Source organism: Podarcis erhardii (genome assembly GCF_964252035.2).
Source record: "Podarcis erhardii genome assembly, chromosome: 2".
Classification (NCBI taxonomy): domain Eukaryota; kingdom Metazoa; phylum Chordata; class Lepidosauria; order Squamata; family Lacertidae; genus Podarcis; species Podarcis erhardii.
In genome coordinates, this window is record NC_138498.1 from 75,894,492 (window position 1) to 75,912,807 (window position 18,316).

Here is an 18,316-nt window from a genome sequence, read left to right on the forward strand (position 1 = left end):
TTTTGAGTTATATTCATCTAAAGGTGCAAAATATCAACTGAAGTGCCTTGGGGTGTGAGAAATGTTCCTTCCCTGACATCAAATTGAGGAGCCAAGTGCTTCTAAATTTCTTGATGAGTATAAAAATATCAGTTGTCTGCTCTTGATTCTCTGGTTATATTTCACTTTTATACAGTCATACCTCGTGTTGCGTTAGGTTCATGTTGCGTCTTTTCGGCTTGCGAATGCGGCAAACCCGGAAGTGTATACTTTCGGGTTTTGCTGTGCGCGCAAAAGTGGCACTTTACTTATGGACTTTTCGGGGTGCAAACGGCACCCCGGAATGGATCAAGTTGGTAACTAGAGGTACCACTATACTTACTTTAATTAAAAAATAAATGCTGCACTGGGAAAGGGGTGGGTGGGGATGGCTTACGGGCAGAATGTCTGTGTTGCGGATCACTACTAAGTAGCTTTCATAGCCACCATGCACAAATTGGAAGGTGTCAGCAGTACAGCTGCAGTACAGTGACTTGAGCAGCCTCCCTTCTCCGAATTTCTGATGCACATGATCCTTAACCATGTATTTCACTTGAGCTGATGTCTCTCTCCACTAGTCTCCACCTACCCACTCCGCCAATTTTCATTGAATATGGTAAGCAATGTTTTTTTTAATCCTCTAGCAATCAGAGATGGATTTTGCAGAAGTTCCAGATAAACATATTCAAGAAACTGAAACAGCAGAATCCGCCAGAAGACAACATGAACAAATTGACGAGGCTGGTCTTGCCAGCACCCTCCAGCATATTGTGGGACAGCTGGATGTTCTCACTCAGGTATGCAACACTTTCAGGAGTCTCTATGAAACCTTGAATAGGGTCATAAAACTTCTACATTTCCTCCCATTATTTGTTGATAGAGCAGGTATTAAAAGGAATTACTACTTGAGACTTTTCCTTGAAATGGATGCCTTGAAGTGGAATATCCCAAAATATATTCTCAACCGATTCTTCTTTGATGCATCTTAAGTCCTTTTCTACTTGTCTAGTCCGCAAATAAAGAGAGGAAATGTTGTATCTTATAATTCAGCATGTGTGTGCTTCCTATCAGCCCAAGTTTTATTTGATTTAGCATTGGGGCCAAATGGTGAGGCATGGCCTATGAGACCCTAGGAATAGAGTTCGTGGCAAACCAAACATTTGTACTGAACTTCACAAATGACAGCTTGTGTGTTTTCTCCTATAAGGGCATTATCTTAGTAAAGGAAAAAAACGTCATGTGTGGCTGGCCCCATTTGGAAGGTTGCGAGGCATGGATTCGTAGTATCACCAGCTTTCTCTAAATTATAAAATGGGATATTGTGCTCAGAATAGTTTCTCTCTTTGGCAGACAAAGACTCTCCGCTTCTAGTTGTCATTGGTATGCAGCTAGCTTTATTCTAATTCCGTTGCTTTATTTGAATTCTGCATCTGGGGAGGTCTATTCAATACTCAAAACATAGAACGCACAGTTCTTCAAAAATGAACTCAGTTCATGTTTATTGTGTGTTTAATTGTGGTGTTTTTGTGTTGTGAGCTGTGCACCAGGATGGCAGGATAGAATTTGTTTTTAAATTAAGATTCACTGGCCTATTCTCAAACCACTGTGGTGGACGACTCCAGTTGCGGCCAGTGGCGATAGTGTGGAATAGTCTGCTTCCTACTGAGACAAAAGTGTCAAGTGGCGTTTCTGTGTACATGAGAACAGCAGGCCTTTTTTTATTCTGTTAAGTAGCTTCCATTTGTCAGACACTAATTATTTAGGAATGATGAGGCTGGAGTGGTATTACATCCCGCACAGCAAGATGTTCATATGCAGCCTTGCTTCTTTTTGCACTTTAGCTGAAGTGTTCATTTTGTTAGCAGCCTCTGCCTTGTTCTAGCTTGCTGAATGGGCGCTCCCTGACAAGTCAAGCATATATCTCAAACCCCACAGCGATTGAGCGAGTTGGTGGAAGATTACATTAAAGAGACTTAAGTCCACCCCGGTCCTGGTCTCTGCAATTGCTAAATACAGTAGCATTACCATGAGATCTTTCTTGCTTGGAGTTATCAACCAGGAGGCTTGTCCAGATAAAGTTTCCTGGAAGAATGCGGAACTGGAAATTCAGTGGCCCAGAGATTACAGTTGAGTGTTTCCAAGTGGTTATAGTCCTTAGCCAGCTTGCTAGTGCTGCTGCTACTAGGGAAGCCTGCCAGAGGAGCCCTCTGTTGAGCATTCCTGGCAGTAGCAGCACTCCAGGAAAACAACATGATGTTGGGGGAACATTGTGGGAAACTAAAATGGCAGGTCCTAGTTGCTCAGACTGTATTTGTGACAGCAGTTTGAAATGGCTATTGTCCCACCTTGCCTTTACAAAAAAGAACAAGGCTGCTGATGCCAGAGAATTGACTTTAGACAAACAGAAGTTGATAGGTAGGGGTGTTTGTTTGTGACATCTCAGAGTGACAGTATTCCCTTCTGGCAGGTTAATGTAGCAGAATGGTTCCCTTCTAATTGAACGTCTTGTTTCTTGGGTCATGCTCTAACCACCACCAGCCGCTAGTGCATTGAAATTGTTAGTTATGATCTGGAAGTCTCCAGTTCAGACCTTAGCTCAGCCTCTCCCCTCTCCATTCTGTAATACAGGGATGATAATATTGGCCTACCGTACAGGGTGTTTCTGATGATTACTCAGAGTGTGTATGATACAATGCTTGAAGGAAGTGTTGTATAAATACTAAACGTACTGGGTAAATGATCTTTCACACTTCTTTTACAGTTCCTTCATCAGTGCTTACAACGGCATTAAATGTGAATATATAGGCCTCAACTTGTATTTTGTTTTGAACCTTTAAAAACCATATTAACTGCACAAATTCACACCTGGTACTTATCAGAGATTTCTTACTATGGCATTCCTTTGGACAGTGCCATAAAAGGACCAGCAGAGGGCCCTAATACCCAACACGTACTGAAAGATATATGTTTAGCTTTATATACATGTGCCTTCTACATTTGAACTTCAGGGTCAGGTTCTAATATGATTGCTTTAAATATGTGCCTTTCTCACCCATAAGAGGCTTCAGATGGATTAAGGAGGCTGTTATTGCTGGATGCCTTAATTGGTCTTCTAATATTACATATCTGCAAACATTATTCAGCTCATCTTGCAAAATATTCTTCCCCCAGGCTTTACAACACACAATGAAGTAGCAGTTTGCTATCTATTGAAGGGTGACAGCAGCCAGTTTTAGGTTGTATATGACTGGTGATTCTTTGGCTTCTAATACTTTCACTGTATAGAGATACCTGTAAAAACCAGGTGTCAGTGTCCTGTGACCAAGAAACGAAACCCAGGGAATGGCTAGGCAGATCTGGGTTGATTCTCACTTGCTCCCATTCTTTTGCTTTAAGTCTGTGTGGGGCACACTTAAGAGGAGGCAAGCTCTCCTGTCAATCCAAGCACTAGGATTGCTGGCAAGCAAGACCCAAAGCTAGCTAGCCCTATTACCACCCCAAGGTTGTATCTCAGTGTTTAATAATTTCTTTTAAAAAATTGCTTTTCTGTCATATAACTGAATTGCTAGCATTCATTCCTATGGGACAGATTGGAGCACCACATGGAATGTTGCAGGGGGAGGAAGAACCTGCCAGTCACTCCTGGTGTGGCTGGAGTGGCCCCCACTGATGGTGAGCTTGTGGAAAGGGAGCCCACCCTCCTTCCCAGGTCACTCAGTCATTATAGGGTTCTCTCCTCGCCCCACCCTGGCCAAAGAAACTACCTCCCCATGCCAGACAAAAATCCAAGATTTGACAGCTCAGTTGGTAGAGCATGAGGCTCTGAATCTCAGGGTTGTGGGTTTAAGCCCCACGTTGGGCAAAAGGTTCCTGCATTGCAGGGGGTTGGACTAGATGACCCTCATGGTCCCTTCCAACTCTAGGAGTTCTAGGATTCTATGAAAAGACGTGACCTTTCATCATGGGGGCATATCTGTTGTTGGCTTTGTCGTCTTGAGGGCTGGAGGCTATATTTGCTTGGGGAACGAGGACACCAGCCGTGTTTTCACCTCTCGCTGTGCCCGATGCAGTAATGTCAATGAATGGGAGGGTACAGGTTGGGTGTGTGGTGGGGGAGTTCTCCCTACTTTCCCTGTGGCTCAGACCCAGTGGTCCTTTAGTTAGTGTACAGGGTACAGTAAAAGCCAGACATTCTTTCACACAGTGACTTTTCTCAGCAGGACAATATTATGGCAAATCCTTTTAATTCAGGTTATTTTTCTCGGTTGGAAATTAGTTGTGGCATGAAATAGTGGAGAGCAGTAGGGAAATGATCTGCAGCGAAATAATTCCCTCCCCCTGATCACCCCCCCCCAAAGGTCTGCATCTAAAATCGAAAATAACAAGCTGCTTTGCTCCCATGTTGTGCCAGCATCCTACATCTCAAAAATAGACATTTTAAGTTCTGTTGTAACTTTGTGTGATTGTTATTATTCTCTTTGGAAGGCTGTTTGGTAAGGCAGCAAAACAGCCCGCAATACATAAATAGAAGATGTGCTACACACCCTGATCCTGGGCATATTTGCTCAGAATGAAGTCCCACAGAGTTCAGCTTTGTCCCAGGTGGTAGGTTTGCATGCTAAGGTCTTCCAGCACCTTTCAGCTGTTGCCTTTCTCCTTTCACAGACTGTTTCCATTCTAGAACAAAGATTAACATTAACTGAAGACAAGCTGAAGGAGTGCCTTGAGAATCAGCAGAAGATTGCTCAAAGTAAATCCAACTGAGTTTGCTGGGGAACTGAAGGCAGCCAGCATTGTGAGTGTGAGTGTGAGTGTGTGTGTGTTTGTGCGTGCGCGCCCATTCTCAGCATATACTGTGTGACTAATTTGTAAAGTGAAAACATTTCCTATTTTATTAGAATGAATTGTACAGCTTAATAGTGTCTGTAAATATATACTTTTTTCATATTAAACTTTCTTACTAACGATGGCCATTTGTGATGCTTGGCTTTACTACAGTGGTGCCTCGCAAGACGAAATTAATCCGTTCCGTGATTCTCTTCGTCTAGCGGTTTTTTCCTCTTGCGAAGCAAGCCCATTGACGGCTTAGCGGATTAGCGCTATTAGCGGTCTAGCGGCTTTTAGCGATCAGCTGAGAGGCGGCTTATCAGCGGAACAGCTGATAAGCGGCTTAGCGGCTTAGGAAAGGGGGGAAAAAGCGGGAAAAAACCCGCGGGAACTCGCAAGATTTTTTTGTCTTGCGAAGCAACCCCATAGAGAAATTCGTTTAGCGAAGCGCCTCCAAAACGGAAAACCCTTTCGTCTAGCGGGTTTTCCGTCTTGCGAGGCGTTCGTCTTGCGGGGCACCACTGTACTCCGATTCGCATTTCCAGGTGTTGAGGAGTTGTTCATTTTTAAAGTAACACTGGCTTTGCTTCTTAGAGCAGCTCTGTTAAGAATTAAGACAGCCTCGTTTTGGAAATGACAAGCTTCTGGAACCTTTGTCATAGACTTCTTGAAATAGTGTGTGTGCGCGCACACGCATCTGAGAACAGTGTGGGAGTTTCCCTTCAGACACAGATTTCCCAAAGCACTAGAGGAAGAGGAGGAAGAGGACTCCGCTCCAAATATTCTGCAAGCATTTCAAGCAGAAATGTGACTCAACTTCTGGGAGATACTGCTAAAAAGCTTCTTAAAATTTGAATGTTACCTGCACAAAGCATTCCTGCTATGTAGGATCTTTATACATCTCTTACAGTTCACTGAACCAGAAAATAACACATTTAATTCACATGAAGCACTCAGAGTCAGATCCAGAATGGTTTCCATTTTTTTTGAACATTAGCTAAGTAATGTCAGATGCCTTGTCTATTTTTCTACATGTGTATTTGTGTAGTCCGTGCCTGCTTTGTATGCATGTTCATGAACATAGATTTCTTTTGCCATGAGTATACCTATACCCCCCCATCACCTTTGCATACATTGGAACTGTGGCGTGGGAGACCTTGCAGTGCAGCTTTTTCGCATAGTGCAAGGATGACACAAAAAGCCCTGGGTCGTGTGAAAGGAGTCCCAAGACATGGCTCCCTGCCAGATTATTGTTGCCCCTCCTAGACGTTGGGGCAAAGCTGGCATAGGAAGGAGCCTGATGGTGAATTTCATTCATGTGATCCTAGGTGTCTGATGGTTACCTAAGCAGAATAGGAAGGGACTAGTCAGCGGTTTCACTGTTACAGTGGTGCCTCGCAAGACAAAATTAATCCGTTCCGCGAGTCTCTTCATCTAGCGGTTTTTTCGTCTTGCGAAGCAAGCCCATTGACGGCTTAGCGGATTAGCGCTATTAGCGGTTTAGCGGCTTAGCGGATCAGCTGATAAGTGGCTTAGCGGTTTAGAAAAAGGGGGGGAGGGGAAAAAACCCGCAGGAACTCGCAAGACATTTTTGTCTTGCGAAGCAAGCCCATAGGGAAATTTGTTTTGCGAAGCGCCTCCAAAACAGAAAACCCTTTTGTCTAGCGGGTTTTCCGTCTTGCAAGGTGTTCGTCTTGCGGGGCACCACTGTACTATAAAGGTAATCTATGTAGGGTTATTTGCCCCTCATCTTAGCTTTGGGACCTTTAGTGTTGCCGGTTTCAAAGACTGACCTGCACTGATTGCGCTCATTTTATCCCAACCCCCACCTGATCTTGTGGATAGAAATTCAAATCTCCCGCTCCCACTCTTTATATTTCCTAGAACCATATCTCTTCTCCACATCCCTTTCCATGGAAGCCTGTATTTGGCCTGTGTATTGCTGAAATCTTCAAAGTTGGACCTTACCATTTCCACGTGGGAGGATATTTTAAAAATCCAATTCCTTTAAAAAAAAAACCCCACACCTCCTTTCATTAGACTGTATTCCCACCATCTCAGAAAGTCTGTTAAGTAACTACAGGTTATTTTGCTTCCTGGCTTGAAATAAAAAAGGGGAGGGAGAAGATTTGTTCCCTGCTTGGTTTTTGAAAGCCATTTTTGTTGTGTTGTTGTTTTGGAAACACTTTACCCAGGGGTTTCTTGCCCTTTACGGGAAGCGGGTCAAGGAGGAAGCAGGGGTGGTTTGGGACTGCATGAGTTCCAGATGTGAGAATAACTTGGCATGGCAAATGCGTTTTGTCCTCTGTACGTTTATGACGACGGGGAAAGTGAGTTAGGCTTTCTCCTTTGCCATTTGCATAATGTGCAAAAAGCCGCCTTGCTTGCAGGAATGGTTTTCATATCTTTCCCTCTGGAGTTCCCTGTATGGAAACACCTTTTTGCAATGCAGTCCTGTGTGCTTGGGATCCTTGTTTAGTAGGGGGGAGAGAGAGCAAGTATGTACTGCGGCAGAACTTTTAAACAGAATGTTCTTATCCAGGGGAGCTATAAATACACTCTCACTCCTTGTATTTAGCTCTTCTTCCTGACAATGAAACATCTGTTGTGATCATCTTGCAGAAAACGGCTGGTGCAGGAAGCAATGGAATAGATGGTTGAGGGGGTGTATGTTGCAAATTCCAGGGTTAAACGTTCCAAGAGTTGAGAGCAGATCGTTTAAGGGAATTGCTCTGGGTGGCTGGTCCGGGAGGAGCTGACAAAGGGTTAAGGATCTGCGAGGCAATCACTAAGCCAAGTTCCTAAAAAAAAGCAGTTTAATATGTTGCTATTAGGTTTGCCAAACATATGACCTCACTAAAATTTTAGTAACAGCTCTTTTTATTCAGATTGGTCCCTGGGGAAGCTACATATGCCAGAGGGCTGAAGCAAAGGGAATTTTTGGCTGTTACGGGCATGGAACATGTTAAAACATACTCTGACACTGTGAAAAATAGCAGTCTCTAAGCAATGCCCACTTTTCTTCCTGTCTGGGAGTTTAAATTAAAGCAACATCACGGTTAATTCATAATTATATTGGCAGAAAGGTGCAGCACTATGAGAGTGACTGTAGGGCTATATATAGGTCAGCTGTCCAGCACAAATTGGCTTCTTTCACAGTGACTATGTTTGTTAAGAAAAATCCTAACCCCACTTAAGTGGGAATAAGCCCACTGAATCCGAAAGGACTTTTGAGTAGCCAGGGATAGGTTTGCAGCCTGAGTCTGTAGAACGTACCCACAGTTTTTAATATTGATAGTTGTACATCTTATTTTTGCTTTTAATTAACCTCTGAAATGGCACAAACGTTTTTTATCATGTGTTATTCACTGACATGATTTCATTCACAACTGATTACGAGATAGCGGAGCTTTCCCAGGCTATTCTGAAACTCCAGCATATAGGAAGCTTTCTCCTATTTTTCAAACGTATCAAATAATGTTTGTGGGTTAGGCACACACATTCTGTCACTCCTACCTTGTCAACGGATCATTCAGTTTTGTTTATAGCAGACAGCACTGGGGAAGCAGGCGAGCATGAATTCAATTCTTCTGTAATTTAGTACTGATCCCACACTACCCCCCCCCTTTTGACAATTTTGTTGAAGGTTTCTAACATATTAAGCACTAGAATCCAAACACATTTATAAAAATATAATAAAAAAATATTGAAAAAGAATACAGAAAAAGATAATATAGAATACTCATAATCCTTGCAAAACACAATTATAGAGAAAAAAGAAGAGGGAAAAAAATAACTAAAAAGACCCTTTATCACATTTATAGCATATATATAATATCATTTATCTGCACATAGAAAGGGTACAACTTCTAGATGTAGGTCAGGCTTCCTCAACCTCAGCCCTCCAGATGTTTTGAGACTACAATTCCCATCAACCCTGACCACTGGTCCTGCTAGCTAGGGATCATGGGAGTTGTAGGCCAAAAACATCTGGAGGCCCGAGGCTGAGGAAGCCTGATCTTGGTAGTTGCTCTATAACAGTGGCCCTATGGCCAAGAAAATCTATCACATTCAGTTTTTATTTCAGAACAGGGAACTGGAGGAGATTGGCAAAAAGGCAACTGGAAGGGAAAGTCAAGAGAGTCAAATCTCTCCAGAATTCTTGGGGGTTCCTCAAAACCACAGTAGTAGAAGTGTAGCTAGAATGTATGTTGTATTTCAGGAAAGTTGCTCCCAGGGGCAAGATGATGTCAGCATGGTTTCCTGAGTGGAGTCAAGAAAATCTGAATGGTAAGAAGGCTCCCCTTAGAAAATGGAATTATTGTCCAAACGAGGATTAAAAAAGAACACAAACTTTAGTAAAAGAAGAATACAAAACGGTGCAAAAAAAAAAAAAGACTATCCGGACCAAATTCCTAAAACAAAGCCCAACAGCGAACAATTCTTTAAATACATTAGTTTCAGGCCCTCAAGCTTAGGAAGGTTATATAGACCTTTGAGTCAAAGGTGGGCTAATGGAGGGAAAGGAAATAGCAGAGAAGGTGAATGAATTATTTGCACCGATCCTCACAGAAGAATATAAAGCACTCCTTGTGCCTGAACTGTCTCAAGAAGGGAATCTGAGGAACTGAGGCAAAAAGCGATGACAGGCAACAAAGTTCCAGGCCTTACTGCTAAATGAAAAACTGACAAATTGCCAGATGCAGATGGCATCCACCTGACCATTCTTTAAGAACTCGAATGTGAAATTGCTCATGTAAAATAGCTACATATTGGAGGACAAGAGAATGGCCAATGTAACAGTTCTTAAAAGGGGATCTTGAAATTATAGACTGGTTATTAAGTCTATTCTGGTTGGGGGTAAGCAGTGAGGTAGCCAAGTTTAGTAACAATACTAAATTGTTTCGGGGCATTTTCATTTATTTATTTTTAAAGGGAATTGTGAAAAGGTTGAAAAATCTAAACTGAGTGAATGGGCATCAAAATGGCAAATGCAATTTAATATAAGTGTAAAGTGTTTCACATTAGGGTAAATCCCAATTTCACAAATATGCTAAAAGGGTCTAAACAGGCACTGAATGACTGCAAATGAGATCTTGGGCTCATGGTGGATAGCTAGATGAAGATGTCAGCCCAGTGTAGAGCAGCTGTGCAAAGGGTGAATTCCTTGTAGTTGTTTTTTATTAGTTATTAAATTGTATACCACCCTTCATGCAGAGATCACAGCAGTCGACAACATAAAAATGCAAAATGAGAACACAAAATGCATACTAAAACAAGAGCAAGAACAAGCCAACTCTACAAACATAGGACATCATTAAGCCTGTCACACCTTTGATGGGGACAGAGTGAGTGCTCCAGCAGCTGCCATTGATAAATCCTTGGCTGCGTACACATTCTTTGGGAACGCTGTCACATATAAATGTACTTACCGGTACTACATGAGTTGGCCCATTCACACTTAGCAGCATGCCAGTAATTGGCTCATGCAGGTGTACTACTAGCCTGCTTAACGGTACATGTGAATGGGAGAAGCCTCAGTTGTAGGCCCAGCGTGGGGTAAAGATTCAGAGTGTTGCTGCTGACCCTGATGTCTACCATGTCTGTTTTCTTCCTAAATCTTGGTTTTGATCCGTGGTTTCTAATCCTGGGTGAGGATATTTCCTCCTTTCTGCCTCCCTGGACTCTCTCACCCTGACATTTACATCTGAGAAAATGAATTGGCCTCGATGCATCTTCTAGGGCCCACATATGCGACTGCTGTTGCAATACCCTATTTTGTTTCCAAAGCTAATAATTATCTTCCAACGCCTGCATCCATCTCGGGGGTGGAGAGGTATCGCTTTAAATCATTCTTAATTGTCCCATGCTGCCTGCATCCACCTCACTTTCCCCTTCCTCCTCTTCAATTCAGCCAGGAACCATCAGCATCATCCCCACCCCCACAATGGGTCACAGGAGCAAAAAAAGGGTTAATGTAATACTTTTGCCATGCGGGTTGTTTGGACGGAGTTCAGCATTGCTTCACTTCCCTTTTACACTCCCTCTGTGAGTATTTTCTTAACAGCTGTCTGGGATCTGTTCCATTCAGACTTCCCCTAGTGTGGGCCTAAGAAAACATGCAGTCTGCAACTCTCAGTAAAGTTTCCATTGTCGCACCCTTTACTGGAAAGACAGAGAAGCGTACTGCACAGGGCTTAAGTTTGAACATACAGTGCAACGTTTAATATCCTTTTTTAAAGGATTAATGGAAGAGGATAATCCCCTCACGGTCTAATGCAATGATGACAAACCTGTGACCCTCCAGAACAGGGTGGTCCAGAGCATGGCCTGAGGGCTGCATGTGGCCCTCAACACCTTTTTTTGCTGCCCTCAGCAACATTTGACACTCCCCACCCTCAACCGCAGCCCTCACCCTGCCTTTCCAAAGCAAGGCGCTGGGCTTTGGGAAGCAGGCATGAGGGCTTTGGCAGGTCCTAGACTACTCCTTCCTCCTTCCCAAAGCCTAGTTAGCTCTTTCCTAGCTTTGGGAAGGAAGTGGGAGGGCTCTAGGACCCTGACAGAGCTTTGCGCCTCCTTCCCCAAGCCCTGTGCTTTGCTTAGCCACTTTGGGAAGGCAGCATGAGGGCGTCCAATTTTGGCCTTGCTCCCCACCACCCCGCATGGCAAGGCAGTGAGCAGCCCGTGGGTTCCTTGTCAAAGTACTCTTGGTTTGCAAAGTTGGGCCGCCCTGCTCCAGATGTTATTGGACTAGCTGGCATGGCCAATAAAAGATAAAGAAAGGTAAAGGATCCCTGGATGGTTAAGTCCAGTCAAAGGCGACTCTGGGGTTGTGGCGCTCATCTCACTTTCAGGCTGAGGGAGCCGGCGTTTGTCCACAGACAGATTTCCGGGTCATGTGGCCAGCATGACTAAACTGCTTCTGGTGCAACTGAACACTGTGACGGAAACCAGAGTGCACAGAAACGCCGTTTACCTTCCTGCCACAGCAGTAGCTATTTATCTACTTGCACTGGCGTGCTTTCGAACTGCTGGGTAGGCAGGAGCTGGGACAGAACAACGGGAGCTCACCTCATTGTGCGGATTCAAACCGCCAACCTTCTGATCGGCAAGCCCAAGAGACTCAATAGTTTAGACCACAGCGCCACCTGCATCCCCAATGGCCAATAGTCTGCAGTGATGGGAGTTATTGTCCAGTAACGTCTGAAGGGCCACAGGTCCCCCAGTCCTGTTCTAACACTATCTAAGAACCTCTACGATCCTTGAACATCCTCACCACTCTGGTGGGTGTAACTGAAACTCTTTCTGAAATGCACTTAGAATAAGGAAGTAGATGAGGCTTTGAGTATGAAGTAGAATTGCTACCGTTGCTACCATTATTCCACCAGAAAGTATTTGCCTTTTAATAGTAAACAACTGCAGGGCATGCAGAAAGTCAGTGGGCTTCCCCACTATTGCATTTGCAGGCCAGGAAGCTGAACCAGTTGAGTATTTGCTGCTGTGTAGATGCCCCAAGGGTACAGAATTCCTCCAAATGCCATGTCTTTACCTCCTTTTGTGGATTTGAGTAAGCCACTTTATTTTTCCTGATCTCCAAAATGACAAGAGTTGTCTCTTGGTGAAGTTGGAAAAAGTAGCTATAAATCCATTTGCAGAATTAATGTGTTTTAGAAATCATTTTTTTCAAAATCGTCTGCATTCAGATGTGGGGTTTAATGTGTTAGCGTTAGTGGTTATAATTCTAGTGTTTCTAGCCTGACTTCTAATATTCCTTTTATACTGTTGTGTTATGCAACGGTGGCATTTTAAAAATAAAAATACTGCCATCTTGGGCTAAATTTTAAATGGTGGGAAGGAACTGTGTGCCAGGATACCACCCCAAATGTCATCACATCAACAGTGGTGGTGTGATCATGAGAACCACGGGAAAAGTACAACGCAGAACTCGCATGATTTTCTTTGTTAAAGGATCTGCAAGCAGATTTCTTTCTGCAAACAACATGGAAATGAGCGCTAAACTTCTGCTAGATTCAGCTGGATTTCCAGAAATGGCTTTTACGTCGTGTGAAATATCACATAAAATGTGAAAATTAACAAGTAAGAAAACTCATTGAAATTGAGAAAAAGAACAACCTGTCTTTGAAGCGGGTAATGCGAACTCACCTTCTGTGCCATCTAATTGAAGAAATGTGTGCTTTTTCCGAAGGACCTTGTCTATTAGCAGACCAAATTGGGGATTCAGTTGTAGCCAACCTGTAGCACAGATGCCACATGTGTGGTGCAGGTGCCAGGAGGCTGTGGTATACCTGAACAGGTTCAGGAGGGTACCAGGGCATCTCTGTGGCAGAGAGTGTGACCTGCATTCTTATAGTGGCCATTTCTGTGCCCTGCCACTGCCTTCTTTCCAGAAAAGCAGACTAGTTTTGAGGCAAAATGGTATCAACACAGCTGCAAAGGAAAGTGCTTGAGGGACAGTTTCATACTTTTGATGTGACATGCTCAACGCTTGCCAAAAAAAGTTGGCCGCTATGTTGCCTTCAGTCACTCACGAGAAGAAGCAAAGCCACTTCTCCTCCTAAAACCGATGTAAGCTGTTTCCAAAATAGTACATTTGCACAAGGACACACACCCCGTTTTTGCCTTTTAGGTATAACCCTAAAGTACACATCCTTGAAAGTTAAGTTCTATTTATAGCATTAATGCAGAACAGACATTTTCTTGTGCCTCTCCTTATCTGTAGTAAATACTGATGGGTGAAGTAATATATTTCCCTGCATAAAGAAGAAACTTGAGTCTGCAGAGCTGAGCCAAGCACAACAGTGGCTGACAGATTGCTCTAATTCAGGTTCATGAGAGGAAAAGTTGAGAACGCTCGATGGCCACTTGTAACTGATGTTTGATGGAGCCTCGCTGACCAATTACCCAGTAAGAACAAGAAGAAGAGTAGAAGAAGAGTTTGGATTTGATATCCCGCCTTTCACTCCTTTTAAGGAATCTCAAAGCGGCTAACATTCTCCTTTCCCTTCCTCCCCCACAACAAACACTCTGTGAGGTGAGTGACTTCAAAGAGAGACTTCAAATAAGTGTGACTAGCCCAGGGTCACCCAGCAGCTGCATGTGGAGGAGTGGAGACGTGAACCCGGTTCCCCAGATTACGAGACTACCGCTCTTAACCACTACACCACACTGGCTCTCCAAGAGACCTGCTGGATCAGGCCAAAAGTTGGTGTAGTTCAGTGTCCCAATTCTCACAATGGTCAACAAGATGCCTCTGAGAAGCAGGATATGAGCATAATAATAACCCTCTCCCTCAGTTGCCTTGCAGCAACTAATATACAGAGACATGGCACCTCTGAACCCAGAGGTTTCATACAGCTATCGCAAGTGTTGCTGTTGATAGCTTGATCCTCTACGTGTTATGTGAACTTCAGGGCTAAATTGGAGAGACTTGTCCGGAAGGTCACCAAGCCAGCCAAAGGTCCCAGACAGATGGAAATGGATAAAGCTCGAGAGACCAGCTCCAGACCATTCATTTATCTCCAATTCAGGGAATGGCAGTAAGCAAAATTCAGAACGTTAATTCCCCTCTGTGCTATTCTGTTTGTGGGTATTTAGGTCTGAAAATCACCAGCCTGCAATTTGCCAAGCATCTGTCAGTAAAATAGGGGGGAGGGGGGGCATGATTTGTGCTATATAAACACCAGCATGCAGAAGCCATTATGTGCTTAGAGTACTAATCTATTACTGTCACTCTACGTGGTGCTTTTCAATGTAATTTAAGAGAAAAGGGGCCAGGTACCTGTCCTGAGGACCTTATGATCTAAACTGCCAGAAGTCTCTTTTCCCGTTATATGGGGTAAAACATCATGCCACATTTTTTTCTTTTCTTTTTAACAGATAATATGCTTTTTAAAAATACTGCTACAGAATTTACCAATCAGTTCGTCTCCATGCAAGGAACTGTAATATCTGTTACATTTGTTCTTTTCATGTACTTGTTAAAAGACTTGAAGTACATGAATCTGTCCACTTGGGTTTCTCATTATTCCATTCTTACGTTCTGTTCATCACACTTCTCTACCAACTTGCAACTTTTTAAAAAACAAAAACAAAATCCTTATAAAAATTGGTTGACATTGTTAAGTGCTGCTCTAATATACCGTACACATTTCTGAATGTGCATTTGCCTTGAATAATGCATTTTAATATGCTGTTTTCACCAATATATGCATTTTTATGCTGACATCCACCAAATACATGCATTTTTTTCAATAGATACATTTACTGGAGAACTGTATTGCAAAATTTAAGTTAGGTCTTCTGTCCACCAGCTTATCATTTGTAGGCTGGCAATCAGATGTCAATGCCATTCAAACCAACCATTTTTAATGGCAGGGACAAGGAGTTGGATTAATGGCACCATATTTCACTTTGATCCATTCTGACTGGGGTGTTTTGTTGTTTGGTCATTTGAATCCCAGGTCCAGCATTCGACATAGCTCTAAGCAGATAGCTGTGCTGGCATTTCTGCTTTCCTGATAGAAAGATCTACCCTCTCATCCCCCTCCCCACTCTGTGCAATGTTCCATCCACCACACCCCTGAGGAAATTTTTTTTTGGTGGGGGAACACAGGGGAAGAGAGAAGGGGCAAACCCTTTTGCACTAGCAAAAGCTTCTGCCCAAGGAACTGCTTGGTTTAATCTGGACCTTGATCTCTGATTATGCCCATCTATTCATTCTGAGATGAGGATGGTAAAGAAGAATGCATACAATTCATATGTGAAGAAGAAGAAGAAGAAGAAGCCAGTCATCTGCCATTGACTTCAGTAGGATTTTGGGTTTCATCTGTCCTTTACTGCCTCTCTTGTTTCTGTCTGAGAAGGTTTCTACAAAGGATAGAAGTTTATAACCTAAACTGATGGAACTCTGGCATGAAAACACCACGTGTTGTTCTTTTTTAGATATATAGGAACGGTCTGCTAATATGTCAAAAGTGCTAAAGAACAGACTAGCCTGAGTAAATTCTCCTTCCAACAGATATGTACTGCACTTTCACTTTTCAGCTTTTACTGCCGAAAAGCAGTTTAGGACCTGTAAGCAGAACAATGTTTGTCCTAACGGTTTGGATAGCATCTGACACGATCTCTCAGTCAGCTGCTTTTATAAGATTATTTTGATATGGACCTATTTTGGGGACAGCCAGTGATTGCAGATAACCCAAGCGATTTGGATAGTAATAATAAAGTTTTGGACAATGGGTATTCTCTTTGTGCTACAGTTGCATGTCAAGGGGCCCTCCGAGACAGAGCTGGCGCAACACAAACACTGCGGTCCGCAGACATGACACAGACTTCACCCACTTCACAAACTTTACCCACTGACTACAGGTTCAGCTGTAGCCTCCAGCGAGATACCCCCTGTAGAACGTAGAAACTACCATGCTCCCTCTTTTATTTCTTTATTTGCCTTTATATCTTGCCTTTCGACACTCAAGGCAATCTATTCACTACGGTTTTGGATCCCATGTATGTACTGAAAGGAAGAGCAGCAAGCATCAGCTTCTGGGGGAAAGGTATGCTGTTGCTATCCTCAGGTCATTTATGGAAGTCTCTCAGGCAGCCTCTTGAAAACAGATGCATTCCTTCCCCCCTGTGTTATTTCCATGGTCATAGGAAGACACTAGATGGACCACTCTGTATTGCTCTGTATTGCCTACACCATGGATGGGAGACCTGGACCCTTTCATATGCTTCTGGACAACATCTCTCATCACCTCTGATCATCAGCCATGCTGTAATGGGAACTGGAGTCCGGCAAAACTAGAGTTTGCCCTCCCTGGTTTCCAGCCCTGATAGGCAGGGTCTCATTGGGGTTTTAATGCAGGACTCTTCCATTTCTCCCAGGGACTCTCTGCATGCAAAGCAGCCATTTCCTCAATTCTGATTCACCTGGAGCCACAGCTTAAAAAAAATATTATTAGGCGCCCCTTTGAGGTCTGTTTGTGGACTGTGCTTGTGTTGGGAGAAAGACTACAGTTCCAAGCTGTCCTGCTGGACTCATTTTATTCATTTAGAGCATTTGGCCCCTGCATTGGCAGTACCCAGGGGTGTCAACTTAAGAGGGACGGGGGTAATGTTGCACACATGACATCAGGACTTTGGGAGGACCTGGGGGCGGAGCTGAACATGGCAGCTGCATGGCTTTAATGGCTAGTGGCTCCTCCTCCTCCTCTTGTTGCTGCTCTGACCCTCTTTCGCCTCTGCGACAGCAGCAGCAGGAGGAAGAGTCTCCACACTTTTCAGACAATGGGGGCCTCAAAACCGTAGGGGCCCCCTCAAAATGGCTCACCCCCCTGAAGCTAGCATCCATGACAAGTCAGAGCACATGGAAACGCCATTTACCTTTCTGCTGCAGTGGTACCTATTTATCTACTTGCACTGGTGTGCTTTCGAACTGCTAGGTTGGCAGGAGCAGAGACCAAGCAATGGGAGCTCACCCCATCGCAGGGATTCGAACCGCCAACCTTCTGATTGGCAAGCCCAAGAGACTCAGTAGTTTAGACCACAGCACCACCCACTGTACAAGGCTCTCTCCTTGAAATCCCTTCCTGCTCGACATGGTAGGAGAGGGCTACAGTCATAGTTTGACTTCCCGTCCCCTCCAATGTCGGTAATTGTGTGATGAAATGTCGAAGAACAATAGGGACAAGTGAGGCATATTCTGTCTGGAACAAGAGGTGGGGATGTTTAACAGCGTGTGTGTCGTGTTAAAGGATTCCAAGCAATTAGCAGGCCAACCTGAACTCCCACAGCAACTGTTCGCATTAGATTGTTAAGGACTGCAGGAGACTTAGCAACCTCTCCCCTCCCCTCCCCTCTTGTCTTTATTTGGAAACATGGGCTGCACAGCCCATTAAACCTGCTGCTACTTTATGTAAGTGAAACCTCCACAATTAGAAGCTGGGGGGGGGGGGTTGGCGGATGGACCTGGATCTAGAAACCTTCAGGGTTTGGATATTGATTTAATTCGGTTGATTTAAGAAGCCAGTTACGGAAATCGCTTGCTTAAGAATCCATTTAATGGGAGGCTTTTTAAAAGACACCACTTCAAGCATCCTATGAGAGATATCATTTGACTGTACCCTGATGTTGGGTTTTCTTTCAGTGTGTAATTTAACAGGCTTGATAGACCATAAACAGCAGCCTACTCCATAGGGGCAAAGTTACTCAAGCAAGCAGAGTCATCACTCTTCCTATAGGGAAACTTAAGAACTATCTTCATGCAGAGGCTGGAGAGAAATCACTCCCTAAACCAAAACATAATTTGTCAGTTTGTTTATTTATTTATTTATTTAGAGCATTTATATCCCTCTCTTCATACAACCTATTTAGGTTGTATACAACTTATTAAGACAGTCCCTGCTCACCTATTTAAAAAGAAAAAGGGGAAAAAAAGACATGCACAAAGGAA

The 18,316-nt window shown here is 43.6% G+C and overlaps 1 protein-coding gene across 3 annotated transcripts in view; it reads left to right on the forward strand.

Moving 5' to 3' along the window:
* POC1A (POC1 centriolar protein A) overlaps positions 1 to 4,987 on the forward strand; it is a 33,335-nt gene extending 28,348 nt beyond the window's left edge. For all 3 annotated transcript variants that reach the window (XM_081847383.1, XM_081847384.1, XM_081847385.1), the window contains 2 exons: positions 663 to 815; positions 4,684 to 4,987. In XM_081847383.1, coding sequence (XP_081703509.1) covers positions 663 to 815; positions 4,684 to 4,782 — 252 coding nt within the window. In that variant the 3' untranslated portion in view covers positions 4,783 to 4,987. The remainder of the gene's footprint in view (positions 1 to 662; positions 816 to 4,683) is intronic.
* Positions 4,988 to 18,316: the final 13,329 nt, after the last annotated feature.